The sequence below is a fragment of the Orbicella franksi genome, chromosome 8 (genome assembly GCF_964199315.1).
Source record: "Orbicella franksi chromosome 8, jaOrbFran1.1, whole genome shotgun sequence".
Taxonomy (NCBI): Eukaryota; Metazoa; Cnidaria; class Anthozoa; order Scleractinia; family Merulinidae; genus Orbicella; species Orbicella franksi.
The window spans coordinates 17168355-17191587 of record NC_138152.1 but is presented as its reverse complement, the minus strand read 5'-3'; the positions used below and the strand labels follow the sequence as shown (position 1 = coordinate 17191587).

The 23233-nt window shown below is 39.4% G+C and overlaps 3 protein-coding genes across 3 annotated transcripts in view; 2 read left to right on the top strand and 1 right to left on the bottom strand.

Moving 5' to 3' along the window:
• LOC145494792 (uncharacterized) overlaps positions 1–23233 on the bottom strand; it is an 83859-nt gene that overhangs the window by 22011 nt on the left and 38615 nt on the right. The window lies entirely within an intron of this gene.
• On the top strand, positions 1043–16464 carry LOC145494720 (uncharacterized). Its single transcript, XM_081474285.1, has 10 exons — positions 1043–1553; positions 1952–2003; positions 2429–2599; positions 3625–3891; positions 4380–4652; positions 5344–5619; positions 6117–6287; positions 6624–6800; positions 7591–7827; positions 14586–16464. The coding sequence occupies exons 1-10, from the start codon at positions 1263–1265 to the stop codon at positions 14912–14914; spliced, it is 2244 nt and encodes a 747-aa protein (XP_081330411.1). The 5' UTR covers positions 1043–1262; the 3' UTR covers positions 14915–16464.
• The window catches only part of LOC145494788 (uncharacterized), a 57029-nt gene continuing 54429 nt past the window's right edge, over positions 20634–23233 (top strand). The window contains exon 1 of the mRNA XM_081474361.1: positions 20634–20937. The gene's annotated coding sequence lies outside the window, so the exon portion shown is untranslated. The remainder of the gene's footprint in view (positions 20938–23233) is intronic.

Genomic DNA, 23233 nt, shown 5'->3' with positions numbered 1-23233 from the left:
CTTCAAATTTCTTTCGCTTAAAACGCATCATTTTTCTTTGGCCTAAAACGCGTTATAAATCATTGTAGTTGGTCACACTGAAAGCACCAGGTTTTGCCGAATGTTTGGTAGCTATAAACCTTTGTCTAGGCGCACTGGTGGCCGCGACGTTATTTAGCCTCTCACGCTTACAGAACGAGGTATTCATGTATATTTGCCTTGCTTGTTGTAGCAACCGGTCGATATATAGCCCGTGCGGATCGAAAGACCTCCCTCGCTCAGGTTAGATTAAGTCGTTAAAGTTCCCTTAGGTCGTGCGATCTTATAGAAATGCTAGTTTCCATTCCCTTAAGTCCTTTAATTGCCCTAGAAGGATAAACTTTTCTATTTCTATTTTAGTTAAGGTATTACAAGAGAAAAACACACAAAAATTTCGTTCCAGTGGCATTTAAGTGCAAGCGGAACTTGTTGAGTTCCAGCTTGAAAATCAGAGAATGAGCCAATTAGATACTTTTAAGAATGGCCATAAAATTGGCAACGTTTGCAAAGTGCGTCACAAACTTGATTCGCGATACCGCGCAAGCGCAATACGTGCTCCTGATCCTCTTGCAAGTTCCTCAGTGTATGTAACGATTTAACCACTAATCTACACAGGAACACAAACTGCATACCATAGGTGTATTTATATATGACAAACCGGCCCTGTTTACCAGAAAACTTTGACTTTGGTTAGACAGTTTTTTTTTTTTTTTTTTTTTTTTTTGCCACTTTATGGTTTTATGTTCCTGCTACTTTCGATTTGACTCTCATTTTTCCATCATAAACCGAGTGCGTTATTAACCTATAGGATCTGAACCACAAAAACGCCGCTACTTCCTCGCTTGATGTCAGGCCTGTTACCTTCTGATGAGATATTAGATGACAAAAGGTTACATGTCACTGCAGAAGGAAGTGATAATGAGTTAAAACTTCTGAAATGGAAATAAAATTGCCATACTTTTTAGTAATTTTATCGCTTTGGTTATTTCGTTGTTATACCATTAGCTTGGCCCTGAGAGTTTAAACAAGCTATAATGGCTTTATCTATTGAATGAGATAAGGAAGCTATTTGGTCACAAACACATGCAGTGATGGTTTGAAACATGATAAAATCCCCTTCAGTGCCAAGATAATTCACCAGGCACGTCCAAGCGAGACAAACTAATTCCTGTCTGACTTAATCTCGATTTTACTTAAGCCCCAGAACACTGAACATTCAGTTTCATCAGCGAACACTTTCAACGATGGAGACCGTAAAACCTCGAGGTAACACTTTCTTGACTGTTGCCGTGATTGTGAATATTTTATTCAGTCTTGTTTCCATCGGATGCCTCATTTATAAAATAAGAGTATTAGAAGAGCAAGTTTCTCAGTGTAAGAGTGGCTCGTTAAGAGAATATCAACCTGAATCCGGGGAATACCGAGATGAAACTTACCGACGAAAAAGGTCTGTTGGATCCCTCGGAAGATCGAAAAGCTGCAGCAGTTGCCACAGTGCTTGTGTCCAATTATTTGGACTGGGAGCCTCTGCAAAGGTAGATCTATCTGAAATATATCATATGTATGGATGCAATTAATTTTTAATCATTTTATCTAATCTGATAGTGTAAAGACTAAACCGTTAACTCCAGGTGAACAAATCTTATCATGCTATAACACTAGACAGTGTTTGCAGTCTGATCAGTTGTCAGAGTTGTAGGATTAACTTCAGTGGAGCTGTGAGTCTGTTCGCCCGAGGGAGTATGATTTCATCACCCAGTCGAGAACTAAAAAACAGACTAAATAGTCGATCAATTTAGTGGGAACATGCCCGGTAAAAGACCAATCATATGCCAAATTACTTTCTTCTAGATAGAAAAGAATTTAAGCCTTCCCCGTTTAAGACGTCAGTTTTTGCTCTAGATTTCTTCATATTTCTGTTTTCCTTATCTAGGTCACAACGAAGATTATCAATGGCACAGATCAAGACGTCATCTGTATGAGAGGTTAGTCAGGACACTATCACGACCATTTTGTTCCATTTGAGAACAAAACGGTGCTAAAATGTTTGCAAAGTAACTTCGCTTGTACACAGAATGCTTCTTAAACAATAAGACAAAGATATTAAGTGACTCCTTGAAGGGAGACCAAATAGCGATGACTGTTTTATCGATTTTTCTAAGACATGACGACAGAATTTGAACAAGTCTTCCAGACTTTTTGAATTTCAAATCATAACCATAAACACGACTAACTCTTCCTTTTATAGCTTCAGGTCTTTTCATGCAACATCACGTGGTAACAAAGACTTGTAACCAGATTGATAGGTACTGATTATGGGGGGGGGGGGGGGGGGGTACAGTGTGCTTACATACACAAATTGATAACAATACCATACCGCTGGCTGATCGCTCGGTTGTTCTGGTTTAAGGTGCTCGTGGGCCCCAGGGCCCGGAAGGTCTTCGAGGGCGGCGTGGTCGCCCAGGGTACATAGGAAAATCAGGTAAGAGGGGTCCCCCCGGAGAGAGGGGCCGGCAAGGACCGCGCGGCAGGCCTGGAAAAGCTTTGGCCGGGAACACGTCGAAACTGATCGAAGATATAGGTAAGACTTGATTATTTTACTGTTTTCACAGGTACTACGCTTTTCGAATGGATTGCGACATTACTCCTGCGTACTTTAAATGATGCGCTTTCCACTTAATTAGTGAACATGTCCTCTCGTCGCATCATGTAAGTGACGTGGAGCATCCTTGCAGGTGCACCTTTAGAAGTACAGTTCTGTTCGATTGTCCAGTTCGGGAACTCGGGTTTTGTTGTGTCTTAAATATATAAGAGAGTCAATGACTGATCTTCGGCAGTGTAGCAAAGAGCGCATTTTCAAATTGTCTCGTAGAAAAAAAGAATACGCGTTTAGAAAGATCGGTCTGCTAAACGATCTTGAACGTGGAAGAGCCAGAAAGGGAAAACTATTCTAATTTTATGCTAGATGTGTTTATTCTTCGTAGTTTGTAGTAATAGCCTTTGCTGTTTGTTAGCATGCTTGGAGAGTGACTTTTGGGCCTTTTATTACGTTCAGCAGTCCACAATAGGAACAGAAGGGGATGTAATAGTTTTGTGGTTCCCCGATGTAGACTGTCACCAGGACAAAGGGCGTTTTACTATCGGGGTCCAAGGGAATGGAATGGGCTAGCTGAGAATATTAAGAATATGAAAGAAATTAACAGTTTTAAGAAGACTCTTTTTAAAAATATGTTTTATAAGAAATAATTGAATTTTTAATTCAAATTGTTATTGTAAATAAGTTTTTTAATTTCTAGTATTTTTTAATAGTTAGTTTATTGTGACTGAAAAGCCCTGTTAAAGGGAGTTCCAATAAAGTATCTAGGTATGTATTACTGTAGCACTGGACATTAGTAAGTAAGCAACTCGACTGAAACCCATAATAGCTTTCGGCACTGTCGCACACGCTTTTACGCTTCTGTAGGACAACCTGTACGCTTCTGTAGGGCAGTGGTCGTTGTTAATTTACACCGCTGTAATGAAAGAACCCTCCAGTCATATTACAAAGACAAGGCTAGTAAAAGTCCTGCCAGGTCAATCTCCTTTCTTCCATTATCTACACTCTAGATATTCCAAAGATCAGAAAGGGGCTTCCATCCAACGTTACGACAAAAGAAGGAAGCAATGTCTCCTTTCCCTGCTCCTCCAGGGGCTACCCTAAGCCAGAGATCACGTGGTACAAGAACGATCAAAAGCTTGACAATAGCCTCTACAACGCAATGACAGGAGTGTTAGCATTTCCCAGTATTCAATTCGGTGATCGAGGCTCGTACAGATGCGAGGCCAGGAACTTTTTGGGTTTCGACTCTTCCACTGTCAAAATTGTAGTTGAAGGTAAAAAAAGACTAATTTTGAATAAAAATGAATTGTTCTTTGCGTAGTTAATGTTGTTAAAATCAAACAATTTTTTTCACAAAAAAGTCCAAATTAACAAGAATTCTTAAGAAGAATTATGAATTGTCCTAGTATTAAAACGTCTAACCTTGTGTGTAAAGTTGAACTCTTGGAAAATTGATTGTGTCATTTGAAGTGGATTAGAGCGGTTTTCAATTGAGTGTCGAAAGTAATAAGGCAATTAATTTGGCTTTGGTCTTAATACTGTCGAGATTGGCTGAGAAGTCTAATTGCTAAGTAATTGGTTTGGCTTTAGTTTTACGAGCCTCAATTGAAAACCGCTCTATTAGAAAAAATGCTTACTTTTTTTTACACATAACGTCAACAGTTTCACGGTCTGGGCAATACTCTAATCGACTAATAAAGACTGCTAAATTGTTGAAATTTGACTGATTTCTGCTTCAAAACGACTTTACCATTTCTCACAGTCCCTCCGAGATTCGTAAAAGCACCTGAGATCTACCACATGGGGTACGAAACCTGGGAGACGACTTTGTCGTGCAAAATCTTCGCTTATCCACCGCCAAAGATAGAATGGACTCGGTCATTCCGACCGTTACCTGTTGACCGTCACGTGGTGACTGGAAAAGATTTGGTGATCAAGGATACTCGGCAAGAAGACAAAGGACCTTACATGTGCCGCGGAGAGAACCACTTGGGCCATGTCTATGCACTAATTGTGCTTGTCGTAAACCCTGTTCGTAAGTGGAGAAAGTGTTAAGGACCGTATTTGACTGTTTTTAAACAACTTGTGTTTGTTTAGACTTTGCATTCTCTGAATTATATATAATTGATTTCCAAACCTCTTTATGTGAGCTCTAGACGGTTAGATGGAATATATTGCTTAATCAAGTGCAAAACCAAACCACACTGTCATGTCATACTTCAAGTGAGAAGTAGCGAGAGCACTTTGTTCAGTGTCGGTTGTCATTTTGGCATACGCCATGACCTGAGCCCGAATATTTTTCCGTCCGGCGCTCCAACACCGTCTATGCGCCCATAAAAGAGAGTTTTGACTTCCTTATTCCCAAGCATGTAATACTAAAGTGGTATTTTTCAGTTTTCAAATCAACCAAAAGCTATGAAATGAAAATTAATGCTAGAAAACGACGTTTCGATGTAATCTTGACGTCCTTATCATGTTAGAAATATTACGGTTAATGTTGTGTTTATACATCTTTGTTTGACAGCTCTCTGTGTGTTGTAGTCAGCACTTGTAAAGCCTAACGTTTATTCTAAACTTTTATGAAACTAGTCACATCTGGCCTGGGCATAGATATCAAGCTGACACGTCATTTCTCAGCGCTTGTTTTCGTTTGAAATGCATTACCAAAGTTTCATTAATTTCATTAAAGTTTTCTTTCTTTTTCGTTATGTTCACACCAATATCAGTTGCTCCTGTTATTACCACTGCACCACCTTCTGTCGCCACCGTAACAAAGGCCAATGACAAGGTTACACTGCAGTGTGCTGCGCGTGGGTCTCCGGTGCCCAGTCTTGAATGGAGTAAGGATGGAGTGGTGGTTTCTACCAACACAACCACAAAGACTGCTGATGAAGTCAAGGGAGAACTTATTATTCCGAGCTTCAGTCCCTCTGATCAGGGCGTGTACAAGTGTTTCTTTAGAAACTACGAGAACGGCACGGCAGAGATTGCTACCACTGCAGGTATACGAGTAACGCATCGAGCTTGTAACAGTTGTTGTAAAATAATAATGCGCATGTGTAACTTTTAATAACAAGGAGGTTTTTCAACTCGTTTCTTGAGACTGCGTCCCCCTTGATCAGCGGTCGGGGAACCTGGACTCGGGGATCAAACACATAACTTGAAATTGGCGTTAGGCACACTGCAATGAAACATATTTATATCAATGATATTAAACCAAGTTTTCAAAAAAAAAGTCGGTAAAAGAGAACTGCAAGTTTAATGTGATACATATCAATCTCCTGCACTATTAATAGCTGTGAATATTTGTGAGTAATTCTCATCTTCCTTATTTTTAAAGTTTATTCTCTCCGACTAATCCTGAAGGAACCTTCAGACTTTTATTCCCCGATATAGATCCCCGTCTAGAGTCATGGCACTCACAGGAAGACATTTTGACGGTAGAAGATCTTCGACTTTCTTAGCTTACCGAGTTTGATGTTTGTTTTAAACTTACCAGAACTTGTGGGATGTGGAGACCCTAGTGTTCCTGCGCACGGATACAAGATTGGAAAGAATTACTGGGCAGGAGAGATGGTTACCTTCGCTTGTGACGCAGGATACCACTTGGAAGGACCTACAAACAGACTGTGCTTGGAAAATGGCAACTGGAGCAATGTTGTACCAGCATGTAAGAACTGAATTCTGTGATTATGTGAGTGAAAATTGACTCAGTACACTAGCTCAGGTATCCACAAGCCCAGTAGTGGACAGCTCACGGTTCCGTCCATCTTTGGCTGGTCAGCACTGTGCAAGGCTTAGTGGATAATGGAATAAGTCCTTAAGATGGGCAAATGCACACAACTGGGAGTGGTGAATTTATTTTCACCTACATTATCATTATGTGCCTCAGGTTGTATCCTGCTTCAGGGATACATGTACTGCTTTTCTTTAAATTCTTTGTATTCTATGTATTGACCTGGGAGAAGAGCCTTCGCATCATTTAAAATTTGTATTCTGTCTCCAGGTTATCGTATGTGCGACGAGCCTGCTCCTCTTGAAAACGGTTACAGGATAGGAAATGAATTTTGGGAAGGCAAAAATGTCACGTACAGGTGCAACAAAGGCTACTGGCTTCGAGGACCATTTGTCAGAGTCTGCAATGAAATTGGAAACTGGACCGAGGATGAACCAACATGTAAAGGTAAAAAGGCATATAAATACTCAGAACATTGATTCGCCAAATCTGTCGTCTTAACTGCACTCTTATTGTGACAAAAAGGCGAAAATATAAAGATCAAAATGTTTCACCATTCATTCGTTCAGTTGTTAGTAAAGATCCTTAGCAGACCGAGCTTAAGCAATGACGACAGCGACCCGAGGACAACGGCTAGGAAAAAATGAACTTATATTTTACTTTTCAATTTTGCATTTGTCGAGATCTGTTCAGTACGCCTATCAGTCTCAAAACTTGTTCAATTCCAAACAAACGAAAAATTAGCCGCCGACGTTCCTGTTCTCCAAAATATGCAGAACTTGGTCAGTTTATATTTTTGTTTTGTGGAGGACGGCAAGGAAATGTAGACTTACAACGCGCGCGCATAGCCATTGTTCTGCTCGTTATACTAAAGCCTGGTCTTCACTAGCGACGCAAGCCCAAGCGTAAGAACAAACTCAAGCAATAGGGATGACCCAAGTAAAAACGAACTTTGACGCAAGCACAAACACAAGCAAAATTATCCGAAACTTCCAAACTGTTTAGGCTCGAGGTAATCTGGATCCAGTGTTTTCATTGGCCAAGCTTAACCACGTGTGGTAAATATCGTTCTGCTTGTGTTATGCCTGAGCGGTATTTCATTTTCACTTGCTGCAGCGTTCTCGTTGCCTTTGCCGTCGTGTTTTGCTTAATTAAGATCCCTAATGAGAGTCAATCTACACCTAATGCCCTCCATATCCTTTTCTTTTAACGTGGTGATATTCTTATCAACTTCCAGGACCCGATTTTGAGCCATCAGAAATCCTCCTTAACAAAACTGAATATTGGGAGATTCTCAAAGGTTGGCTGGGTACTGTGTCCACACTGCCCTCCAAGTGGAAATTATGCTACAGAGCCACTGATCATGGCTGGAGTTCCAGTACGTTTCACTCCCAGTGTAATAGCTTGGGACCCACGGTGACATTTATTAGAGTGGGAGAGTATATATTTGGAGGATACACTGACCGAAACTGGCGTAAGTACAATTTAAGGTGATTCCCTGGTAAAAGAACCCGCCATAGATTTCCAGTCAAAATTGGTATGCTGTTGTTACAGGACAAGGAGTTATTAAAAACGTAATAAAAAGAGAGGGTAACCGTGCTTGTTTTCATGCCATAATGCTGACAAATATGGTTATTTAGATGACTTTTGGTAATTTTCGTGCGCAGCAAATAAGCTCGATTATTTTTCAATGCAGCGTGTTATATCACACAAAGTTTGACTTTCTTTGATTGTTTATTCATCTACGTCCCAGAAACAATGTCTTCAAATACCCTGCTTTTTTCAATCTTTTAAAGGAAACATAATTTGGACATGCGCTGTTGGGCCCGTTATGTCTCCCTCTAGAATTTATTTCATTTGCCGAAAAACGTAGCCATAGATTTCTCCTAATTTTTTTCTCAGTTATTGAGGATACTGTTCTCATTGAAATTATGTAATAAAAAATATAGGTTACGATGCTCGTTTAAGAGAAAACAAGCATTTATTTCGCTGTCGAGCTTAACTTGAGGGAAATCTCTTTCGTTGTGTAAGTGCACGCGCTCATTTGCGCGCGCTAATGACGCAAAAATCGTGCGCAGTAGGGATGCGAAAAGCAATACTGAGGAATCACCTTAACATATTGATTTAGCCAAGCCTAAAAGCGGAGCTCCTGGGCCAGGTTGTTCAAAGCTCGGTTAAGCTTTCCTAGGATAAGGGAGAATTTTGATTTCAGTTTCGCAACTTTGCGTTGAGGTTTTCTGAATATTGTTTGGCCTACTGTTTTGAGTTTGAATAATCTCAAACTACACAAAAAAAAGTAGTGCAAAACTTTTGTGTACAATAAAAATTTATACTTTGGTTAACTTTTAATCCTGGGTTAGCTTTAAACGCCTCCCGAACAACTATTTACAACAAGTCAACCTGAAATGAGCCCGCGATTCAATCAAAAACCGGTCAACTTTAAAAGACACGTGACCTCGATGAGCCCTAAACTTGAGTCCGCGATATGGTCACGTGATTATGATCAGCGGATACCTTGTTTTGACAGTTGTCAATTGACCGTAGCATGGATGTTCAATATCAAAGAAGTACGCTTTAAACAAAGGTTGCATGTCTCTGTCAACGTATTAGCTGCAGTATGCCCGCCATCTTGCGCGACTCCGCCGTCGTTGTCGTCGTGCGTACACGCCCACGAGCAATACCGCTAGCCATGATAACCATGAGAAAATCAATTCATGGGTTCCTTTACTTTCCTATATGGGTATGGTGCTCCGATTGGCGGCCCGAAAGAGCTCCGCTAATAACAATTATTTTGTTGCGAAGCAGCAAAAAGCAGGAGCAACGGCTGGTTAATAAATAATCATTGTACATTTGACAAATAGATCCCTTGTTGCCGTGCCGTACAACAATTTAATCAGAGGTCACGTCAAAATGTGGTAAGAACAATAAAGTGGCACACAAGCCGTTAGCCGGGTTCGTCACTTACGTTTTCACCATATTTTGACGTCATCTGCGATCTATTTCTGACAAGAGAGACGGCAACATGAAATCTACCTGTCTTATATAACAAAGAAACAAAAAATATATTAATAAAGTCATCCATGCGTCTGTTCTCCAATTGATCATAAGTAAGAACAAATCACAGTGCGAGAATAATTCGGCATAATTATTTATGCAAACGATGCTACATAACAAACCAGAAGTATTGCGCCACGTGATTTGGTTATAATCACCGAGTATCCAATAATAGTCGATGGAATGACTATCGAATATTTAACAATTATTATAAAGTTTCCATATAACGCACGCTCTGATTGAAACAGGGTGCTTTATCAGAGAACAGATGCACGGTAAGCTGAATTTCAAATTTTTGCTTTGGAATTTTGACAAATTTGACCCAAATCAAACGTTCCCTGTGACTCAGACAAAGGCAATGGAAACGAGCTATTTTTCTGCATTAAACATAGTTGCCTGGAGGCCATTGTTAACAACAGAAGTGTTAAAACTGTACTAAAATAACATTGGAAAAGTGCACGTTTTCATGAGCCGCAGTGCAGTCGGATTCCTCTGGACTAGAAACTTTTAGATCCTTATTTTTAAATCAAACTTAAAAGCTAACTTTGAAGCGATCGCTCTTCTCTCGAAAGCCACTCGAAAACGAAAGCTTAACTGAAGTCCAGTTTGTGGTTGACAGATATCATCTCGTTACCCAATTAAATTGTTTGAGCAATTCTAACAAGGATTATGATTGGCTTATTTTAGCGTGCTTTATCAGAGAACAGATGCACGCTGACGCCACTTTTCCTCGTTTGGAAAGTAAAGTTTGTGTTGAAAATATAGGTAAGCTGAATGTGGGGGGAGGGAGGAAATTCATGAATTCTTTATCATAAAACCAATTAAGAAGGCTCAACTGTGCTCTGTTCTGTTGTAAAGCACTTAGGAGGCAATAGAGCACTCGATAAGTAGGAGGATAAGACAAGATAAGAGAAGAACTGATAAGAACTTTATTAACGTGTCGAAGTCGCTGGGAAGAAGCATTCGACTACGTCTCGTGTTTCCCCTACACTTTTTCGTGCTCTACCGTTTCCTGCGTGCTTTGCAACAAATTATATAATAACCCAAATTATTCTCGCATTTTGATTGGTTCTTGCCTATGATCTATTAGAGGACAGACGCACGATTGACGTCATCATTTCGAAGTTTTTTCCTCTGTGGTTTAAAATGGCGGAAAGTTTTGAGAATTCAGGTAATATTTTACGTGACTGGGCGAAAGAAAAGGAACAAAAAAGTCTTGTCGAGGCATTGAACAGGTACGAGAAGTAGGAAAAAGAAAGTTAAAGCCATTTCTTTTTCAGAAAATAACTCAGAACAACACTCGAGCAGTCTCAGTCGGCAGTCGAGTGAGACTAAACTAAACACAAAATTGGTCTTGAAATTACTTTAGGTAAGAAATCATTGCTTGTCTCGAATTTAACAAAACCAGTGAGCAAAATGTTAATGAGATTAATTTATTTAAAAGATTCAATTTTTCTTAGTCTCAAAATAATTGTTGACACAGATTGATATCAGGAATGAAACATCAAAACATCACCTCTTAAGGTGGCTCCCTATAGTTTTACGATTGCACGCGCGCATAAGACGAAAGCTCAAGTAATCTGCGCGCGCTCAAAGGAAAACGTAAGTGACGTCAACATGAGCACAAAAAGCAAAACTGACAATAAATTTTCTCGCGTTTCTTTCAGTGAATTTTTTCAAAATTTGGCTCCGTTGTAACCACGTACAATTCCCATAAAATCCCCTATTTTTTTAAAATCTGTCTGAGCTAATCTAATGTAATTTATCTAGAAGAATGACAAATTACAGAATATTGGGAAAACCGTCTGAACAACCTTGACTTTTTACCAATTCAAAATGTCAGGCAATATCATTATCATGATGTGGCAAAGTATTAAAAAATGTCACCGAAGGAAAGTATAAATATTAAGGAGTTTAAGCCGAAATGAGGAATATATCTGCCTATCATTAGATGAGATGTTGCCATGGTAACTGCCTTAATCCAAAAATTGACAGCCCAAAAATAGGCCTTATTTTAACAGTACCCATACTGGTAAATCTCTACAAGGAAAACTTTAAGAGAAATTAATTAAGTTTCCTTTTCTAACTCGCGTTCTATAGGGTGGGTGTTCGTAAATACTCTAGGGAGCCACCTTAAAATCAGTTAAATAAACACATAACCTTGCTTTCTGACGCGAATGTTCGAGTCCGTTTCAGGGCACAGCAGCGAGCGAAGTATAGCTTACTACAACTCACGACCAACTCTATCCCAGCTATAAGGTGTTTCCGACACTATATCAAACTGATTTGAGAATCACCAACCACAGAGGAAACAAATTTCCACCGTCACTAGCGTTCCTTTCATTCAAAACTCGAATCGAATGGCCTCCAGTGTTGACCGTAACCGCAAGTTCTCCGAGAGTATTTTTTCAACTCCTGCAATATTCAAGGCAACATCCAGGCTTTTCGGCTCACAGGGCTCCCCTGATGACAAAAACTGACTTGACTTTTCCAGTATTTCTTTAAGATTTGTAGATTATGCAGCTCAATTCTGCTTTCGCTGTAAGTTTTCATTCCGCGAGAAGCGACTTTCACGTCAAGTTTGACAGTGGCGTGATTTTCCTCGACCAGTCACAATTCTTTGCCACGCATAGCAACCAATGCGATTGCTGCATTTTGTATAGACAATAGATTACGTCAATTGGCAAAGGCCGGCTTTCAAGTTATGTCAGGAGCCATAGTCGGGGACGGAGACCATAAGCGCGCGCCATTTCAAGTATTGGGGTTGTCCCCATGATATGGGACAATAATTCTATTTTTAGAACAAATTGCGCCATCACCTGCGGCACACGCGCGTATATGCTGCGAGGATTTTTGCGGATGTCGCGCGGGGGAAATGGCGTCCGAAATTCCCGAAGTTTTTCATGTTTTTGGCCCACAACTCAATGCGTTTACGTCTGTTGGAATTTTGCTTAAGTATTTTCGTCGTAAGCTGCTCCAGTTTGTGTGAAGTAAGACAGTGTCGAATTTAGGTATGTTCCGCTGTAAGCTTATATATACCGCTGACCAAGTTGTGTTCCGACGGATGCTTTTTTTACATGAGCTGTACATTACTCCACTTTAAATTTCACATATGTTGAAGATTAACTGCTTTTCCATTACACAGCAAAAAAACTAGCTGGAAATATTTAGATATAGCAGAGCTTCAGGACTTCATAGTTTCCTAGCTTCTCTTGCCACACGCTTGCGAGGAATTTGTCAATTTATCGCGACCGAAAAGTAAAACAAAATAATTGCTGGTTTGAGTTTCGCTTGAATTGTAAGCAACGCTTGCATTGATGTTTCATCAAGGCTTAATAACTTTACGTCCGTAGATACTGCTCAGTTTTATTGGTGTAAAAATCCAGTAAATTCTCTGTTGTCGATGAATGAGAGCGCCCGTAGATGTGTGTTTTGTACAGTCAGTAAACATGACAAATTGCACCGAAGTTCCGCCACACTTTCGTGTGAAAGCGTACATCGAACTCAAACAATAGCTCTATAGTTTTTAAATATGTGTAAGATTGATAAATGTTTGAGAACATATTAAAAGCTAAGCTGAAAATATGTGAATAAAGCAGAAATAATCAGCAAAGTTACGATGACGCTTTCTTTAATCAACTTGGAATAACGATTTCGATTTTGTTGATCGAGTTATCAAAACTCCTTGTCTATTTTCATTTCCGCAGTGTAAAACTGACTTCACTATGCTTATGCTGAAGAAACACACATGATGTTAGTAGCCTTTTTTGCGTTCGTGAAATTTGTTGCAGCATCTCAGCACAAAAGATAACGAAAGAAATCTTTGTCAAGATTTGTTGACAATTGAAAACACCGACTCGGACTTGAAAGTGCACGAGCTGCACTATGCAAATGAGCTAATTGTACGCGTCAGACTTTCCTTTCAAAAACTTTTGCAAACTCACCAAACAAGCAGAAACAATGAGACACCATCAAAACAGGTTTTGGTTATGATTAACCATTGTCTGAGAAACTCACAAATTAACTCGATACCAGAGTAGAGAGTTTTCTTGCTATATTCTTAAGTCAGAACAAACGGAAAAACATACGCGTAAGCTTACAACTAGCGTGAGCAGATCTTATTATTCATTCCCAGCGCGAAATTGAAGTCTTGTTTTCGACCCTGAAAAACCCACCTTTTCCGTTAGCTCAGAGCATAAAACTACATATAAGCGTCCTGGTTCGTATTCCCTGCCTTATTCCCTGCCTTCCCCTCCCTGAAAAATACGCAAGAGAATCTCTTAACTCTCACCATTTGATCACGCAACGTGACAACATCCACGCGAGAGCCCTTGACATGTGCGTGAATCCGCGCGGATATATGACGTCAGGATGGCGCAATTTGTTCTAAAAATAGAAAAATTGTCCCATATCATAGGTGCGCGCGAATCCCGAGACTTACGGTCTCCGTCCCCGATTATGGCTCCTGGTTATGTTGAAAGATTCTGAAATAAAAAAGCTCTACATGTAGTAGTTTGTTTCGTTGTTATATAAAACAAATAGATTCCATGTTGCCGTGCGTCTGTTCAGTAATAGATCACAGATGTCAAAATGTGGTAAGAACATCAGTGACACACTCGGCTATCGCCTAGTGTGCCACTTATTTGTTCTTACCACATTTTGACGTCATCTGTGATCTATTACTGAACAGACGCACGGCAACATGGAATCTATTTGTTAAACAGAGCACAGTAGACGCTTCTTATTTGTTAATTATTCCATGAGCGAGCGTTGGATATGAAATGGTAGATAGCCAACGAAGCGCGTATAGCACCGAGTTGGCCATAACCAACTTATATCCAACAAGCGCGAGTGGAATAATTCTTTTATTTTAAACTCCCCCAAAATATAGAAAACTGAAATAAAATAAAAATGCCCCTCAAAATCACGCGTACGCTAACCATATTTGAAGAGCATGGTATGATCGCTGCGCCAGTGAAAACTCCTGAATTGCACTATCCAATGATCCAATTTTTGATAATGCCAGGTACTCGTTGTGTAACTTTGGTTATTCTTTGCATATTCCCACGAAATAATAAAACAAAGGACTGAATTTCACGGGAAGTGGTTCATTGTTCACAAGACTTGGCCCTGTTCGGATTTAGATCACCTTGCTAATTTGGAGCTTTTATGTTTTAGATTCCAGCGGTTCCTACACAGACTCAACCGACAGCTTCATATTCTCATTTAAAAATTATTATGGACTGGAACCATTCAAACTTCACGTTAAAAACTCTGGCAACGCCATATATGGAAACAACGGCTATGGTCCAACATTCGGCGGACACGACATTTACATCGCCAATTCTGCAGGTTACAACACGAATTCTTACAGCAACTTGGGACATTCGTACGTCCAGCTGGCGGGCTACAGATATGGCTCTAGTGATACAAGAAGCGTGCTTGCAGGAAGTTATAACTTCCAGCCTCATGAAGTGGAAGTGTTTTATCAGACTTACAAGGACTGATATTACTTGGACTTCTCTGAAATCCTTTGTGTCTGATACAGTTAAACAATTAAAGATATCAATTCATGGAACTTTGATCTAAAAGATAACTTATAACATAGTTAGTAGAGCCGCACAGTCAAATTCAGCGTAGGGGAATCTTTGTTTACAATATTTGTTTCAGTAGCATAAGCGATTCAGTTCCTGATCAAGCTACAAAAGTATCAGTTCTGAAAGTGAAAAGGCAAATATTACACTCAAAGAGTCAAAAGTTTTGCTAATCACTAAGTTTCAAAAGCTTTAAATGTTTGGAGTCAATTTGTGTCTAGCATGATGCCTTTTCTGTGCAAAGTCGCATGTTAATACGGAAAAACGTAAACTATGACGTCAGCAAAGCTAGCCCTATACGTAAACATGCACCATTTAACAGTAAGACTATGAGCCCGAGTTTTCTACGGCTGCGCCCTCTTGACTATAACTCGTAGAAAACGAGGGTAGCTCGGTAAAATCTGCATACGAGCCAAGTGGCTCATCAGGCCGGAGCTTATCCCGGTTTCTGTAGCATGAAGTGACTAGGAGTATTTCTACTCCCCCCTGGACGGCATGCTAGTCCATCGCAGGGCCACCCCCAGCATTAAGTTCGCCAGATTTCATTTGCACACCTGGGTGGAGAGAGGCACTGTGAGAGTAAAGTGTCTTGGCCAAGAACACGGTGGGTGGCGCGGCGGCCTTATACCTGGTTAGTGCGCTCGTCTCCGGATAGAGCAGTCCGGGTTCGAACCCTGACCGGGGACATTGCGTTGTATTCTTGGGTAGAAAACGAGGGCGAGTAGTCTAATTGTTTAATTATAAATTTACCGTAGTCCAATTAAACAGCAAATGTCAGGTAACTCGTCAGGAATCCATGGCTCCTTACACGTAGAAAAGAACTGTTTTATTGTGTTACACCAGACAATTCAAAGGAGATGCGATGTCCACTGATGCGTGTAGAAAAAACCACGAGTGCAACTGTCTTCTAACAGCAAGATGAATCTCGAACCCAGAGTCTCTCCCAGTCAGTCAACCGCTGACCGAGCCGGAGAGACTCAGGGCTCGGGATTGACAGCCGATAGAAAACGGTAATAGAGCCAATCAAATTCATGGATTCACAATTGACTACGGTAAATTTATCGAGTTATTATGGTGCACGCGAAAAGTTTGGAGAGCATAAAAAGAAGCGTAAGAGTTGCTCGAGGCGATAGTCGAAAGCAACCCCAGCTTCTGGAGTTAAAGTCAACTCTACCTTCAAGAAACTAGAATTCAGTGCTCTCGGTCAGTCATCACCCCAAGCAACTCTTACGCTTCTTTCGTGTTTTCCAAACCTCCCACGTGTATCATAACTTGATAGTGAACGCTAAAGCATGAACCAGTTGTTAATTAAAAGTAAGAACTGTCGAATCACCAGGCGTGGCCAAGCTAATTTATTAACAACAAGCAAGTGCATAAATTAACCATATTCATAATGAAATCTGATCACTGTAAGCAGTTGAATATTCTATTGTTAAAGTAAAGTTGTCTTTATGACTCTTGGTATTCACATGTTTTGAGTTAATTATAACGTAGCTGCTCCTTTTCAAAATAAATTTTGTCAGCTGTTAGATGCTACAATGTAATACACAAGCTTTCGTAAATCAGTGTCTTCAATTCAATTCAATTCAATTCACTATAGAGGGCATTTTAGATACAATTTATAGGTAAAGTAAATGAAAATAACAAAAAAAAATTAAAATACGAAGGGCTCTACCCACAATTCAGTGCTAATTTCTCCAGACAAATGGCTAAGGAACAAGACATCAGCTTCTTGCTTCCTATAACAACAACAACTAGCTTTATTTGCATCACCATAAATACATACAGTGTTGCAAAAGCTTTAGTAACCTAAAACTAAAACAGTAACGATTATCGTGATCATATAATAACGTTATGCTATAGCAATTAAGTTACATTGGTTTGATTTGAAAGTAGAATATTGCGTAGATCAAAGCAAGATGAAATAAATTTTGCTAATTGAATATTAATATAATGATTTGAAGAAGTCATAATCTTGCCAATGGCTTGTAACGAAGATAATTGTTTAAAAGTCGGAATGATATGTTCTATTTTTTTTATTAAATTTATTTCTTAGAATAGAGTATTTCTTGCAATATATAAAAAAAGTGAGATTCGTCTTCAATTTGATTAGATGCCCAAATAAAGCAGAGTCTGTGAACCCTTGGAATTTGATCATATCTACCAGTCTCAATCCTTAGTTTGTGATTGCCTATCCTAAATTTCACTAGTTCTTTTCTTTCGCTTAGTTTGCTTGTTAGGGCTAAATAAGAGGAGGGTGTATAATCATTCTTAAAAGTGTTGAAAGAGTTTTGCATGGTATGTTGCCAATATAAAATATACTTTTGCTACATTAGGCCAACATAATGTTTGATTTTAGCGTTAGTTAAGTACATAAGATCAAAACGAGGGAAAATCATAATATTCAGACATACTTATAATATTAGAATAATAACTATTTTTACCAGCGTGATGAAGATCTTGCGGCACGAGGAAGATTTGTTTAACAATAGAGCAATTATCCTTACTTAGAAGATATGAGGAGTAATTCATGATTTTCTGATTGATAGCTATAATAAGAGGAAACCTACCAAGTTCAGCTCTGCATGCTACATTGGATGCCTCATTTCTTACTTCTAAGCAACGTTTACAGAATTGGAGATGCGTTTTTTTCGATCTGGGAACTGTCCCAAGACTTGAGATCAGATTTTGCATATGTACCCCAGTTCACTGCTATATGTCAAAATTGGGGAGATCATTGCGTCGAAAATTTTATTCGCTAGGAATGGAGGCAGTTTGCTGAAATTTGTGTGTTTTCTAAGACTGAAAAGGGCGTGAAGGGCCTTTTCTTTCAATTTATCAAGTGCCAATGAAAAGTTACCTGTCGAAGAAATGAGTGTTTCCAAATAAGTATAATTTTGAACAATTTCAAGAGGCTCATTGTCGATATGAAAATTAGACTGTATACATTTCTTAGCATGTTTTTGAAAGATCATAACTTGTTTTTTTTTGGTTTGATACTTACCATCCATGTACTGCAATAGGATGATAGAGTGTCAAGGCAATTTTGCAGTCCCATTTTTGATCTTGACAATATGACTAAATCGTCTGCATGTAAAAGTGAATTTAATTTTGCGCCGTTTGGTAGGACAAAGGGATCAGATAGAATTTTTTTCAAAAGAGAATGGTATGTCATTAATAAAGAGGTTGAACAGTAACGGATTCAAAATACAACCTTGGCGTACCCCTCTTACGTATGGAAAGGGCCGTGTTTGATTCTGGCCAATTTTGATGGAACATGTAGAGTTTGAGTACAAGCTCTTTATTAAATTGAAAAAAAAAAAAAAAACCACCGACATTAATTTGTAATAACTTAAATAAAAGTTCGTCATGCCAAACTGAGTCAAAAGTATTTTTGAAGTCGACAAAACAAGCATAGAAGTTCTCGTTGTGGTGATGCACGTATTTATCTGCTAAAGTTCTCAATGTAAGAGCATGGTCTGCTGTTCGATTTTTGAGTAGAAAACCAATCTGAGAATTGTGTAGAATATTAAGAGAATTGACATGCTCAAGCAATCGCTGATTTAAGATAGAGCAAACTGACCTTCCCAAACAGCTTGAGACACAAATTCCTCGGTAGTTTGATGGTTCATTTCCTCCTCCTGATTTATATATTGGTGTAATTAGACCGCGACACCAAGTATTAGGCATTATACTTGAAGTAAGAATTGAGTTGAAGAATTTAAGATACGCGGGAACCATTTCTTGAAGACTAGCTTTGATCATTTCGTTTTTTATTTTGTCCGAGAACGCCGATTTGTTATTTTGCAATCTTTTAGCGGCTACAAAAATTTCATTTTCAGTGGTCAAGTAGTCTAAAGAGGGAAACTGCCCTTTATGATGTTTCAGAAGTTTTAGATCATTCATTATTGACTGCTGAATAGGATTTATAGGACTTTTCGAGTGAAGGGAACGGAAATATGTTAACCAGTTATCCTCTGAGATTGATGGAATGTCGTCTTCATCTTTTGGCGTGTCATCCATTGATTTTAAACATTCCCAAAAGTGTTTTTTTGTCTGAGTCTTCTGCATTTTCCTCTAACTCAGTGATTTTTGAGTTGTAGTAATCACTTTTTTTCTTATTCAGTAGCTTTTTGTATTTTGTTTAAGTATCATGATACTGCTCTCGTAAGTATGCATTTAAAGGATCTCTGTGTTTTTGGCTTGAAATTTTCCTTAGCTCGTGTTTCTTAAAGCGACATTCTTTATCAAACCATTTTTTGTTCGATAACGGTTTCATTTTTGTACGATTTGTTCTTATTTTTATCTTTAAGCATCTTTTAGCTGCTAAAATTAACATGTTTTCTACTTTTTCAAGCGAGGTGTTGACATCTTCATTGGGAATGTCATCCTCACTGTAGTCTCGTATGAGCATTTGGAGATCTGGTGAACGTAAGATATCTTTGAATTTTGTAGGAGAATCATTTTCTCAAAGAAACTGCATAGGAAGACCAGAAAATGGATTGTTTTCATATGAGGAGTTACGTTGGGAAATGCTTGTGTTAATGTTCATCCGGGTTACTATTGGTCTATGGTCCGATAATGAGCGTGGCTGCTTGACGACAACATTTGAAACATTGGAAAAAAGATCTTGGTCACAAATTACGTAATCGATGACACTTATTCCGTTCCTTTCGTGGAATGTTGGTCCTCCCAAAGTATCACCGCTAACTCTTCCGTTTAGAATTTTGAGATCGGCGCTTTTGCAAATATCAAGAAGTCTTTTACCATGAGAATTTAACTCGTTGTCATAACTGTTCCGTCGACTGGGACGAAATGAAGAGTCAGACTGATCATTTGTTATGATGTTATGTCCTTTGAGACAAACACTGTCTGAATATTTTCCTGTCCTCGAGTTGAAGTCACCTGAGAGGAAGATTGATCCCTTGGATGAAAAATTCAATATATCGTTTTCAAGTTATTCAAAAATTTCGGAGTCAAAATAATTTGAGGTAATTGGTGGAATATAAAGACCACACGTGTAGTTATCGTTGTTTTGGCGTAATGTTTGTTGATTTTGAACCAAAGAAAATTTGGAGATCTTTTGACAAATGAAATCAACCATGAAATACATTCTTGTATAGCAAAATAATTCCACCACCATTTTTTGACATTTTTTAACCCAATTGTTTTCCATCGGATTAAATCTTTGCATCGTGCGACGCAAACTGCCACCAACATTTTTGGTTTTGGTTCAAACAGCAAGTAGTTTGTTGTGGATTTTGGATGATCCAGCCATCGACCGAGTAAAACAGAGATTAGTCATTCCGGGAGTTTGAGGTCAACAACAACTCAAGGCTGGGAAACAGTACGCGAGGTTGATGTCCTAGAGTGACGTTAAGAAATGAGGTAGACCTACAACGTAGATCCTTTTGACTGGTTGTGCGACTTGCTAATGATTTTTGTCGAGTGTGGTAAGAAGTAGTCATGGTTACACACAAAGATTTTGGGATGCAAACTGTTTCGCTCGCTCAATTCATATCTGTTAGCTAAATTGAAGATAAGGCTGTAATGTATGGTATTTGTGCTATGAAAGTACTCGAATTTTTCTTTTAAAACAACTAAAGAAAGGAATCAACTCATTAATTATGTTGCGGTCAGATTCGCGCTAGAACCTTGCTTGACATGTCATTTTTGTTTACATAACAAATTCCAAGCACGATATTCGGTGTGACCGATCAAGAGTATGACCATGTGCTTGTTTGAAATCTAACCCCAGAGTAATTAAAAGTACAAAGGATCCGAAGCTCAACTCAAGAGCGGTGTGTACTGCTCTTGAGCTGTGCTAAATAAATAAGATATGTTTTTCTTACGCGATTTGTCCAATGGGGAAGCAGCACTTTTGATTGCTTCATTGGTGACCTTTGTCAATTCTATTCAGAGCATCAGAGTTTCCCGTATTGCAAACAGGCGGCAAAAATTCGTAGAAAAAGCATGTCTCGAGATCACACTTCACCGAATCCCTTCCTTGATTCAACTTATGACCATGGCTATCCAGTCCAATTTCCACTTCAAGGCAATGTTAGACCTTTTCGGCAGACGGGCCATGCAACCGAGAGGAACAACTATGGCGCTGTTTCACAATTCCCGGGCTCGGCTATCGAGCGTTCAGCAGCCACTTTTCCTTCAGCTGCCCCTTTTCAGCCTTTTTACACTGCACATTTTTCAAGACCTATACGGGATGCAGACGGCGCTGAAGAGATGTTTTCCTCCTCATCAGAAAAGTGTAGACCTAAAACAGAGTCAAGCAGTCAAAGCGACGAAAATAGCGCGAAAGCAAGCCAAACCAAGTGGTTTGACGCTCAGACTTCGGTGCTTGTCGAGGAATGGAAGGAAAGGGTGGAAGAAGTGGAAAGTAGTAGAAGTTTGGAGGCCTGGCAGAAGATTGTTCAAGCGGTCAACAAGGCAGGCCCTTTTAAAACAATGAAGCAATGTAAAGACAAACTACGAAACTTGAAGCAGGCTTACAAAGATGCGAAGACCAACAATTCGCAGACCGGACGTGCAGCAAAAACCAGTCCATTCTTTGATGCCTTTGAAGAGGTTTTGGGCTCAAGACCAGTTGTGAAAATGCCCGGGGTGCTTCAGTCATGCAGCGAATCCACTACAAGTAATTCGCCTTCATCAAGCAAATCTTCGCATGCTGATTCAAGCGACTCCGATGACAACGCAGATTCCTCGCCAAAGGAAGGAAAAACAAAAGAAAGAAGGCCAAGGCCGACGAGCCTGCTCAAAAGAAAGCAAGAAAAAGCAAAGAAAGCAATCAAAATGCTTTCATTGAATTGTCTTCAAAAATACTCGAAATGCAGAACGCTCAAGTGGAAGCGATTGAGCGATCACAAACAAGAGCAGAAGAGCTTATGCTCAAGATGGAAATTGAGCAGAGGAAAATCGATGAAGAAAGCAGAAGAAGGGATCAGAAATTTTTCCTTCGCATGGCAGAACTTTTGAAAAAATAAGTGAAAACTTACTTGATCATGAAACAAAAAACATGGAATATAACGAGTGCTAGAAAAGGATGCGGACCTGGCTTTTGCTGTTTACACTAATTGCGTGACAGTTTCGTTACATTGGTAATAGATAAAATACAATTCCATTATATCAATGTATTGTGAGATGTATGTTATAAATCTCCTTATTTTTTTATTCAATTCATGAACTGTTCACTTTTCATTAAAATTAAAAAAGCTTTAAACGTGCATATGCTTATGTAACAAAACAAAACAATAAACAGTTGTGTTTCTAGGATAACCTACAAGTTGTCAAGTCATTATAAGTTATTTTCTATTGCTTGACGAACGGCTTGAGCTCCCGGATTCCGTACAGCGTGATGTAGACGTCTGGGCTACAAATATTCTCTCTCAATGGTAACGACTCTTCTCAAAATCTCAGGGTCGTCAAATTCTTCTCCTGCTTCTTGACAGAAATTGTGTAGAATGCAGCATGTGAGGATTACTTCCGGTATATTGATAAACCTGTTATCCATTCTCTTTAGCAAAATTCTCCATCTTCCTTTGAGAACACCAAAAGCCCGTTCAACAGTGACTCTTGCTGAGGAGAGCACTTTGTTGAATCATCGTTGAGTCGGGTTTAAAACGATATTGTTAGGATAAGGCTTTAACAAGCATGGAAGGAGAGGGTATGCCCCATCCCCGAGCAGCAGAGGTCGAATATCGTTTCCGTTTATATTTACCACGGGTTCCCTCAGAATATTTCCATTCACTACTTTCCTGTACAGCTCGGAATTCCGTAGGACTCGAGCATCGTGCATACTACCTGGATAACCAATTGCGGTGTCCAAGAACATTAGATTCTCTCCAACAACAGCTTGCATGATCACGCTATAGCGGTGTTGTCGATCAAAATAATCGAAAGGATTCTTTGGGGCCACTATTTCGATGTGAGTCCCATCAATTGCTCCAACTGCTTGGGGAATTTTACATTCATCTTGAAACAGTGCAATGGCTCTTGTCGTGTCATGGTGGTTGACTGGCAATTTGATAAAACGCCTTGAAAATCTGTTCAGCGCGCGGCAAAATTCTTTGGTGATTGTGACACATGACGACTTTCCCACATCAAAGTGTGTAGCAACTTCGCGAAAGCTTCAACCTCCAGCCAACCTCCACAAAGCAATTGCCACTCGCTTAGCTGGAGGAATGGCTTTTCGTAACCTCGTGTTTCTCCTTGAAATTT

What these genes read in the sequence shown, in the direction of transcription:
- LOC145494720 (XM_081474285.1), top strand. Translation starts at nt 1,263, where the DNA reads ATGGAGACCGTAAAACCTCGAGGTAACACTTTCTTGACTGTTGCCGTG. An exon ending in GAAACTGATCGAAGATATAG is followed by an intron (nt 2,600 to 3,624) that starts GTAAGACTTGAT and finishes TCTACACTCTAG; the next exon opens with ATATTCCAAAGATCAGAAAG. An exon ending in AGAGATTGCTACCACTGCAG is followed by an intron (nt 5,620 to 6,116) that starts GTATACGAGTAA and finishes TAAACTTACCAG; the next exon opens with AACTTGTGGGATGTGGAGAC.